The sequence below is a fragment of the Micropterus dolomieu genome, linkage group LG08 (assembly GCF_021292245.1).
Source record: "Micropterus dolomieu isolate WLL.071019.BEF.003 ecotype Adirondacks linkage group LG08, ASM2129224v1, whole genome shotgun sequence".
Classification (NCBI taxonomy): Eukaryota; Metazoa; Chordata; class Actinopteri; order Centrarchiformes; family Centrarchidae; genus Micropterus; species Micropterus dolomieu.
In genome coordinates, this window is record NC_060157.1 from 20,399,946 (window position 1) to 20,410,772 (window position 10,827).

Genomic DNA, 10,827 nt, shown 5'->3' on the forward strand with positions numbered 1-10,827 from the left:
CTCTGCCATCAGCTGAATAACTGAACATTCACGAGGTAAATACCTGTGTATCCCTCATTAAGAGAAAACACTGCACCAGATTTATCACAAATTGGCAAAATGTGCAACATTCAAACAACAACTTGCAAAAACTGTCTGTTCTCCTTTAACAACCTGAAAGCTTGCATGTGCATTTTATCTGATAGAAAACCTGAAAGACGTGCAGTTTGACCAATATTTGATGTTTTTTCCTTTCAGACTCCCCACACGTTTGCTGTGTGCACAAAACATCGAGGAATCCTCCTGCAGGCCAACAACGAGAAAGACATGAACGACTGGCTATACGCTTTTAACCCTCTGCTAGCAGGAACGATAAGGTACACACACACCCGTATCTTACACTACACCTAACGTGACTGAACCACCTTCTTCAAAAACTACATTCTCATGTCATCAAAACGTGAAATCCTGTTCCCACAGATCTAAGCTGGCAAGGAGGCGCAGCGGTCTAATGAAGAACTGAGTGAGTCGACCGGGCACGCAGGAAACCACGGCTTCCACTCTTTCTGGAAAGCCTTTGAACATAACGAGTGTTAACACTTATTAATCATTGTGATTCTTGACGGTTTTCTCTTGTAAGTAGACTTGTGGCTTAAGTCTCCTTTCATGCGACTAAAAGTTTCAGTTCCAGAGAAATTTGCCTCCCCTCTCTCCCTCCAACAACCCTCTGCCAACTTAGCTTTCCTCCTCTCTATTTCTCCTCCTATCCTCCTCCTCCTCAGCTTTTTGTGTTTTTGTTTTTATGACAATGTTTGGGTCTGAATTTGTTCCGCTTTGTTGTCATTCCCCGTCTCCCTAACTAGTAGCATGTTGTAATGGTCTACGTGTGTGTGCACGATTCTTCAGAAACTGTTCTTTCTGGCCACTAATTTTCAGTTTGCCAATCATCTGTAAAAAAAAAAAAAAAAAAAAAAAAATTGTCTCTATCAGTGTTATTTGTCTCTCGTGAAGAGTTTTATTTTATTATTAGGTTGTTCTTTTTTTTTTTTTTTTTTTTTTTCTTCTTTTTTTTTTTTATATGCCTGCATGATAACCGCAGCAGTCCTCAGGAGAAGAGCAGGTTTGCTTACTCAAAAAAAATAAATAAAATAAAATTCTAACAAATCAGATAACCTTGAAACCATGAAGGGAAAATATACAAATATCTCCAAGTGACGTATCAGTTTACATTCTGCTGCAGAAAGCAAGGCTACTTCAAGATATATTGCTGCTAATGAATTCATAGGTTTTCCTTCTCACCGTGAGGTCGGGCCGCTGCCTCTAGTTCCCCCTCTAGTCACCTAAACGGCCTTTAGAAACAAAAATGTTAAGTCTGAAAAATTAGTTCCAAATCAGCGAGACACGAGGGCAGCACTGGATTTCCACTGTCATCCGTATGATATTTAGATCCTACTCCTCAGTCCGTGTACATACACCAACTCCCACCCTGATAGAGAGCCCGTCAGTCAGTCCATGAGTGATTACTTAAAATCATGCATTTGTGTCAACATCAAAAATACATGCTAACTGAAGAAACATGCAAAAATATGTGAAGATTTATCTCAGCAGTGAAAACATGACAATGGATTGTTCCTGTAGTACTAGATATTTGTCCCTGTCCTTTTGCTATTTCATCTCAAGAAGAAAAAAAAAACAGGGTATCGAGGAGAGGAGGAGGAGGAGGAGGAGGAAGATGGACAGTATGATTTGTACATACAGTCTGTCCTGGGATCAGTGTGGTAGTTAACTCTCATTTAAGACATTCCTCTCAGCTCTTAGCAGTTTCTTCTTACGCCAACGTGTCGAGCCTCAGACCTCAAGAGAGCCTCGACATTTGCTGATGTTTTGTTCAATCACGCGATAATGAAGACAAAACAGAACATTGTGAAACGGGAGTAAGAGGAAGTAAGAAAGAGAATGAAGTTGCAATGCTCTAGCCTTGAAGCAAGTAGTTAATTGATAAATCTGCTAGCTCACAGCCTGCAGGACAGATGATGTCTATCCCATGACTCCCCTCACTGTCACGATGGTGTCAGGTAAAAGAAATCTCTAAAGTGAAGTACTTCCTGTTCCGCAGCACCACAGGTTACCATGTGTTCCTTTTCTGTTTGCGTTCTTGAATTGAAACCTCTTAACTCATCTAACTCTCATTGGGTTGACATTGTTTTTTATTTTAAATTATTAACATTGTTGATTGTTTTTTTTCTATTATGCTTTTAATCATTCCATAGTGAAGTTTTATATGAAATATAACAGAGGGCATTTATTTCTTAAGTTCTAACCAATGATATTGGTGTTTAACCTTATTTTGCACATGAACACATATCTATGGCAAGACGAGGGCAGATCACGCGTGTTAAGACCAAGGTTACTTCTAGTATCAGGAACACTCACAAGAGCACATATCAAGGCTACACTGGATAGCTGTTTCTCGAAAGGTTTACTAGAAAGAAAGAAAGAAGTGATATTAAAGGGACGACATATACTCAAAAGATTTTATTTCTGATATTGTTTATGAAAATATTTGCTCTGTACATCGCACCACAGCTGCTATATTTGGCTCCTTGGTAAGTTATGACATTTTTTGGCGTCTCTATCTCTACAAATGGTACAAATGTGATAAATACAGATGGGCGTTAAAAACTCTGGCCAACCAACCAGTAGTAAGCCTAGTGTATCATGTAAAAGGGACATCAGGATTAAATGTATTGAAACAGAGGTCGCCATCGCCTGTGACAAAAAAATAATTGGTGGTATATCTTCATTGTTTGCTGATGGAAAGACAGAAAACATTTGCCTCAGAAGTCAGAATAATTAATTAAATTACAGAGCGTCGCTGCCCTCAGGTCAGCCAACCTGCTGGTCAGAGAAACAAAAACCTGATGGAATTGTTTCTGAGAAAATGTTTTGTCTGTCGAGGAACCAAGACATGTTAAAAAATTATAATGATAAACCATCTGTGCGCACTGATCAAGGTTGGAAGTGCAGTGTACCTCACAATGTGTGTGAGATGCATATCGATACAAATACCTGTCAGAGCAAACATTTTCACTCCAGTGACTAATTTGCAGAGGTTTATTATTTTGGATTGTGTATTTATTGTTTGCAATGTACATATTAGTTTGCAGCTCTTTGCACATATCAATAAAAATAAAGGTTCAACTAACTGATCAAATAAAGTCTGTGCGGTTTAGTTGTTCTACTCAGAATGAACCAAATGATGGCAAGGCAGCCTCTTTCAGCCTGAACTGGGAGAGCGTTGAATGTACTATGAAGGTGTGTGTTTATCCATCGTTAAAAACAAAGAGAACTAAAATGTAACCCACTGTTTTTTTTTTTTTTCCTTTTCCATGGGAGGTGAGTTACATTAGTGTTTCCTCTTTATGAGAAGGTGGTTTGAGTGGAATTCTGCTTTTGAATTGAAGAATATTTACTCATTACTCATGCTTAGCCAGCCACTTGAATTATGACAAAACAAGGGTGGTTTTGAACTCATTTTATTTTTTCTAATATCAGGGAATATAACACAGAGTAGCTAGTGACATCTAAAATGACAGTATACTATTGTTGTGCTGGTGTCTTTCTTCACCTCAACACTGTTTTTTTTGTTTTTTTTCCGTTGATGCCTTTCAAACAAAAACTAGCCATTATATTTTCCATCTTTCCCTCTGACAATTAATATCAGTTAACTGCGTTCCCTTTGGATTTGCTCACCAAAAGAAAAGACAAACCATGACATTAACGCTGTACATTATTTGTCAGACTGGTTTCATTTTCATACTTATTTTGTAAATATCTGTGTTGTATGGAGCTTGACTTAAAATGTAAATATGTTTACTGTATTTGTAATAATTATAATCCATTCGCTGTATAGCATAGATGTGTCATGCAGATATCCTAATTCTGTGTATGGTAATATTGCACAATTGAACTGTTTAGTGAATGAGGCAACAATAAAAAGTGCAAACTGTGCATTAGCAAAACAAGTGCTGCCTGTTTGTATATCCTTTGTGCACAGTTTGACTTCCATCTTCACTTTTTTACATGTTACAAATTCATGATATTTGTGTGTCACCGAAGATAAGATTTACTGGTTAAGTCAAACTTAACACAAGAAGTCATAATTCAGAGATGGTCATAATTTTGAGTTCTTCTCTGAACATTTTCATAGCACGGGAAGAAATTTGATTCAAACGGTACTGGATTAATTGCACCTCCTCCCTGCCTCTCATGCATGTAAAGACAGTCTGACAAGAAAGGGGTTTAGTGCAGTAATGTCCCTATGATCTGCCAAATATGTCCAGTAATTAGAAGAACAAATTAGGCACGATGTAATAGCTGTGTGAACTCCCATTCTGCGTATAAAAAAAAAAAAGACGTACTCTCAGTATAAGTGGACGACCACTACTGGGGAAGATAAATTACACTTTATTACACATAATACCTTTTTTATCAGGAGGAAATAAGCACAACTAATTGTGTATTAATTTGCATTATATAGCCATGGTTGGATTAGCCTGCTGCTATGTCCTGATTAACTTCAGGTTTCTCCCACTCTTGGCGCATGGTAACTGGAACAAACGTAAATGAATTGAGGAGTATTGCAACATTTCAGCTCAAAATTAAAATAATCAAGGTGGAAGATTTGGAAACGAGGACCTCTCTCCAACACAGGGCCTCCAAATTCAGGTAAATAATTACTTAAGTACTGTAAATTTCAGTGTTGGAAGAAAAACTCAGATCCTTTTGTGTAACTGAAAGTCCCAATACAACATTTTTAAAATTCTCCACAAGTAAAGGTCATTGATTTAAAATCCTACTATGTCTATTCAGCAGTCAGTGGAGAAGTCTCAGCTAACACTAGTACTACTGTACATGTAAAATGTTTGGGGGTAGGTGGTCAGATGGGCTTGAAGCTGCTAGGCAACAAATCCCATCAAAAGAAGAAGAAAAAAAAGAAGAAATCCTACTAGTACAAGTACAATACAATGCAAGTACTAAAAGCAAACTGTTTTTAAAGCAGCAAAAGTAAAAGCACTTGTTGACACTTGACTGATATATTTGATTTCTGACATCATTATATATGACATTATAAAATTGATACTGATGTTTCACAGTTTGAGTAACAAATGGAGGGTTGTGAAATTATTCATGGGAGAGCAGCAGACAAAAAGCGACTGGTTTTATCTTTAGCTATACCTTGTACCTTTTACGCTTTACTTATGTTTTAATGTAAAATTCTACCTTAATCTGACAAGTAACTAATTTAGTGAGTTTAGGCTAGTAAATGTCTGTCTGAAATGTAGTGAAGTAGAATTTACAAGTAGCAGCAAATGGAAATACTAAAGTAAAGTGCAAGCACCTGACAATTGTACTTAAGTACAGTACTTGCCAATGCACTTATAAATGTAACGTTAATTTCCACCACTGCTAAATGTATTCAGTATTTAATATGTAGAATAAACGCCCTCCGTTCACTTGTGGGTGTGCGTTCACGTGAAATGACTGACTGCCGGTGAAGCCAATAGGAGAACGGATACCCTCTGCTTAGGATCCTGGACCAATCAGAATTCGAAAAAGACATCGCTTCAGTTTGCTGCACGTAATCTGATTGGATGGATACGTGGCTTCTGCTCGCCGTCGTCACGTTGAAAAGGGAATAAGGAAGTGAAAAACGAGTAAGGAAGAAACCTGAAGTGAAGTGGACTGGTGTGTGAGCCCGGCTGTCATTTGGACTCCTGTTTCTTCACCGTTACTCTACCCGCTGAGCACTATGGCTAAGTAAGTTCCCAAATGACTTTGTACTTACTTAGATATTCGGTGAAGTGGAAAGGTTGCGGCTGTTAAATGAGTGTAGACTTTGTAGTCGTTTTTATCTGATTTGCTGAGGGGTAATTTTTCTCATTTAGTTTAGTGGATGGAGCTGTTAGCCTGTTAGCTAACCCGCTTTAGTGTTTAGTAGAAATGTATGTGACATTTAGCGGATGGCATATATAGTAGCTGCTGTGGACCCTGGTTAATGACTGGCAGGTTAGAAATCACAAGTTTGTGACTTTTAAACCATGTTTTCATTTCCTTTTAGTAAAATATGAAACATGGGCTCAAGACACATTATAGAAATATATAATTAGCACACAGTTATTATTAACAGTTTTATTATCAAGTCCTTGTTGTTGTCCAGCCTGTGACCAGATGCCCATTAGTAAATGTGATTATGACTCTCCTCACAGAGCAGACATTGCACTGATTGGTTTGGCTGTCATGGGCCAAAACCTCATCATGAACATGAATGATCATGGCTTTGTGGTAAGATGATAGCTTCTGTGTTGATTTCCACATCTCCTGGCAGTAAAACTAGTTACACTGGCCTTCTTTTATTTCACTTAATCTATTTCACCTGTCCGACAGGTCTGCGCTTACAACCGCACTGTGTCCAAGGTGCACGACTTCCTGCAGAATGAGGCCAAGGGCTCCAATGTGATTGGAGCAGAGTCTCTGGAGGACATGGTGACCAAGCTGAAGAAGCCCAGGAGGATCATCCTGTTGGTCAAGGCTGGACAGGCTGTGGATGACTTCATTGACAAACTGGTTGGTAGTTTGTGCTGATCTGTGTTTAAAGTCCTTTGTGGGAAAATAGAGTCCTAACTACTTAAATCAATTGGTTTGTGCTGCATTTGTTCTTCTTCAGGTTCCTCTTCTTGAGAAGGGAGATATCATCATCGACGGCGGCAACTCTGAATACAGAGACACGACAGTAAGTCGTAGAGGATCACTGTTTAGCGTTAAATCTTTATTTCTGTTTGAGGGATATTCTCATAGTACTTATGCGTTTCTGTCGTACAGCGGCGGTGCCAGACCCTGAAAGAGAAGGGCTTGCTGTTTGTCGGCAGTGGAGTCAGTGGTGGAGAGGAAGGGGCACGTTATGGACCATCACTCATGCCGGGAGGACATAAAGAGGCCTGGTGAGTTATTACAAACTTGGTGTTGCACTTGCACTTTTAGCTAGATGTTGGATGTGGGGCAGACATGCTAAAACAAAAAGTTACTTAAGAGAAAGTTTGACACATGTGGCACTTAAGACTTTTAAAACTGTGAATATCTCTGTTTTGTGAAGATTGGCTCATCCTGTACCATTAACTCAATTTGAACTAATTTTTTTTTCTTTTTATTAAGGCCACATATAAAAGACATCTTCCAGAGCATTGCTGCCAAGGTTGGAACAGGAGAACCTTGTTGTGACTGGGTGAGTGGCGTTTTTTTTTTAATGTAAATAATGTAGCACTGATAGGTTGAAGCAGTTGTTGTTGTCCGGTCATCTCACAACAACGTGACTGCCTTTGCTTCTGCAGGTTGGAGATGAGGGTGCAGGTCATTTTGTTAAAATGGTCCACAATGGCATTGAGTATGGCGACATGCAACTGATTTGTGAGGCCTATCACCTGATGAAGGATGTTCTGGGTATGGACCACGATGAGATGGCACAGGTATGATGTCATTTTCAGTATTGTGTTTATTTTTTTTTAATGCCAGATCTGTATAATGAAAGGGGGGGGGCGGCAATGTGACTGACTGTGTCTGACTGTGTTTCATCACACTGTGGTTGAACCACTCAGGCTTTTGACAACTGGAACAAGACAGAGTTGGACTCCTTCCTGATCGAGATCACGGCCAGCATTTTTAAATACAGGGACTCTGATGGTACACATCTGCTGCCCAAGATCCGCGACAGCGCTGGACAGAAAGGCACGGGGAAGTGGACGGCCATTTCGGCCTTGGAGTACGGCACTCCTGTCACTTTGATCGGTAAGAGGAAGAAAGGTGGTTGTAGACAAGGAAGTATCCGGTTTCCTTCTCTCCTTTTCCAGTGCTGGCTGTTTTCGCTAAACAGTGTTGGTCATGATGACATGGCAAAGGCATTATGTCACACCTATTAGGATTTCAACACAACTTCAACAAATTAAAGGGTAGTAGGCCCAATGAGCAGAGTTGTTTGCTAATGTTTAGCTTTCCCAGTTAGCTGACACGCAGCGTGGCCAGTGAGCTTCTTCTAAGGAACGCGATCAATATGTGGCTGCCACTAAGTAGATTGAAGGCTTTTCATGTGGCCTGCTCATCTCAAGTGACATAAGGGGGATTTGTGGTACTGTATGGTGCTCTGACTGGATAACAGTCTTGTTGGGGTGGAGAGAGAGAGAGAGAGAGAGCTCTTCTAGACAGACACCTATTTTTTGTTTGTTTAAGAATGAATAAAAGGGACATGCATGATAAACCTAAAGTAAAAGAACAAGCAGAAACATGCGTGTCGCAAAATCCCTACTACCATTGTTCAGATTAGGTATTTTTATTTTAAAATATGGGTTTGCTTAATCCCTGTCAGTCCTGTTGATCCTCTTGTGAGAGAGGAAAAATCGAGGCAGTACAAAAAGCTTCATTGTGTCTGTGTGGCGCAGGCTGACAGGCCGGTAATGTTTGCATGGGTGCATTTCTGCCACCAACAGGGATAACATTCCTCACCAGGATAGTTCACTCACTGGACACAGTCAGTGAGTGAACTCAATCCCTCTCTGTCTGCCTGTCTCTCTGCCTGCAGTTTTTAGCAAGTCATGCTTACTCAACTCTTAAGTTGATACAGTGGCAAGATCATTTTTAACGTGCCAACTGGCAATTCCTTGGTTTTTTTTTTTTTTTTTTTTTTCTAAAGTAGTAGAGGCAAGGTCTGCTTTGACAGTAGTCATATTACTACTGCTGAGTCATGCAGGTCATTGTCTTTGTGTTGGCATAGTGTTTCTGTGGCATGGTGCTGGCTAGAATAACCAGTGTAATCATTCATTGTGAGTCACGAAATGACGGTTTATGGTGTTTGGAGAGCTCTGTTGTTTTTGTGTGACGTGTGCAGAGAGCTAACCTTTTTGTCCCTCTCAGGGGAGGCTGTCTTTGCCAGATGCCTGTCCTCTCTGAAGGATGAGAGAGTGGAGGCCAGCCGCAGCCTTTCAGGGCCTCAGGGGGTGAAATTCAGTGGTGACAAGGCTGCCTTCCTGGAGGACATTAGGAAGGTAGAACACACAGTATAGTACACACTTATTTGCCAGTTTACTAGGTACACCTAGCTAAAACTCATGCACACTAATACATCTTGAAGTAAATCCCACCCTCAAAGGTTAATTTTTGTTGAAACATTGATGCTCCCAGTTTACAGTTACGATTTTTCAAGCACACTGCCAACCAACAAGTTTCAGCTGCTTATATATACATTTCAAATGTTGTTACTATATCAGGATAAATTGATAAAAATATCTTTTCCAGGCCCTTTACGCCTCCAAGATCATTTCCTACGCCCAGGGCTTCATGCTGCTGCGGCAGTCAGCCAAAGAGTTCGGCTGGTCCCTGAACTACGGCGGGATTGCTCTGATGTGGAGAGGAGGCTGCATCATCCGCAGGTACATTTAACCTCCTGTGTCCTCATAACACAGGTTTGCCTCACTGCCGCCTTCTTGTGCAACGCTTATGTCAACAGGCATCTTTCACATTGATGGCGAAAACTGTGGTAAGGCAGTGTAAGAGACAACTTCTTGAGAAAACAAGAAGATTCAAATGGAGAAGTCCTTTTTTGTAGGTGTTGGTGTAATTCACTTTGTAAGGTTTTATAAAGTTTAGGATTTTTAATTGTAGATCAGGGTAAAGAGGGATACGTCTTAATGTAGAGCCATAAAGGAAGTTGTTAGCTCTGTTTTGTCACTGCCCTGTGTGTAATGCTGGAGGGAGAAATGTAGATGAAAGAAAGTATGACCCTTCCAGTAAAATCAGACTGAGAGACAAATGAGGAAACTATGGTTGTGACACTGGTTTGCTTTGTGTAATCTGGCAAAGACATTGCATAAACCTAAATCAAATATAACACTCGGTATGAGTTGCCGTGTGTAGCCACCACTCAACCTGTGCATTGTGAGAAGGGCATTCTGCTTGCTTGAATTGAAACTTAGTTATGTAAATTATTTTTTTTAATTAATTTTTCAGTTATCTAATGAAACCACTATGAGCAAAATCTTTCCTTTTCTTTGTTACCACTGTTGCCTAACACGGCCCTTTCCTCTCCCCGCCAGTGTCTTCCTTGGTAAAATCAAAGAAGCGTTTGACAGGGACGCAGAGCTGCAGAACTTGCTGCTTGACAATTTCTTCAGTAATGCTGTGCAGGACTGTCAGGTATGAGGAAGGAGAAGTGGCCACACTGAAAGACACACACACACACAAAAAAGTTATTTCCTCTTTTATGAAGAAAGGAGTGAACAGTACCAATTCCCGGTCTACTATTGAGATGCTGTTTTGTCTGTCTTCAAACTGAAGGTGTTTCCTTGTACATTGTATTGTTAAAAGACACGGTGGATTTATTCTTTGCTTATGTGTCATCCAAATTGTCTTCTGGGACTACTCAAGAGTTGTTAAAGTCTTCTATTAACTGGCCTACCTGAACCCAACGAAATAATTCGTCCAAAACAGAGAGAAAACACCAACACTGGTGGCACGATTAATTAACAAGCAGCCGTGCCAAAAGCGGCAAGATATGATTTTTCTCTGCACTTCACAATTCAAGCTTTCCATCTTCTCCGCAAAAAGCTCATAGTGCGCTCAGGTCCACCTGGTACATAGTTTCCTGAGACCCATGGCAGGCAAACTCTCCCTGACTTGATTGGACTGAAATATAATTTGGACCTGTCTCAAATTGGGTTTTGGTTACCAGGGACTGACTGGCCTCGTGAAGACCTCTTGTTGTTGGCATCACATGTTGACACCAAATTACATTCGTTCCGCGAA

General features: G+C 40.2%; 2 protein-coding genes across 4 annotated transcripts in view; both read left to right on the plus strand.

Annotated features, from left to right (window-relative positions):
- kif1b (kinesin family member 1B) overlaps positions 1-4,004 on the plus strand; it is a 62,590-nt gene extending 58,586 nt beyond the window's left edge. For both annotated transcript variants that reach the window (XM_046057146.1, XM_046057147.1), the window contains 2 exons: positions 238-356; positions 460-4,004. In XM_046057146.1, the coding sequence (XP_045913102.1) occupies positions 238-356; positions 460-502 (162 nt within the window). In that variant the 3' untranslated portion in view covers positions 503-4,004. The remainder of the gene's footprint in view (positions 1-237; positions 357-459) is intronic.
- A 1,662-nt stretch (positions 4,005-5,666) lies between these two features.
- Positions 5,667-10,827, plus strand: part of pgd (phosphogluconate dehydrogenase) — a 7,129-nt gene continuing 1,968 nt past the window's right edge. Inside the window, exons 1-11 of one of the 2 annotated variants that reach the window (XM_046057150.1) lie at positions 5,667-5,799; positions 6,249-6,324; positions 6,427-6,606; positions 6,707-6,772; positions 6,862-6,980; positions 7,192-7,261; positions 7,368-7,502; positions 7,632-7,821; positions 8,941-9,071; positions 9,322-9,455; positions 10,119-10,218. In XM_046057150.1, the coding sequence (XP_045913106.1) occupies positions 5,792-5,799; positions 6,249-6,324; positions 6,427-6,606; positions 6,707-6,772; positions 6,862-6,980; positions 7,192-7,261; positions 7,368-7,502; positions 7,632-7,821; positions 8,941-9,071; positions 9,322-9,455; positions 10,119-10,218 (1,209 nt within the window). In that variant the 5' untranslated portion in view covers positions 5,667-5,791. The remainder of the gene's footprint in view (positions 5,800-6,248; positions 6,325-6,426; positions 6,607-6,706; positions 6,773-6,861; positions 6,981-7,191; positions 7,262-7,367; positions 7,503-7,631; positions 7,822-8,940; positions 9,072-9,321; positions 9,456-10,118; positions 10,219-10,827) is intronic. The other variant, XM_046057151.1, reaches the window with a different exon arrangement.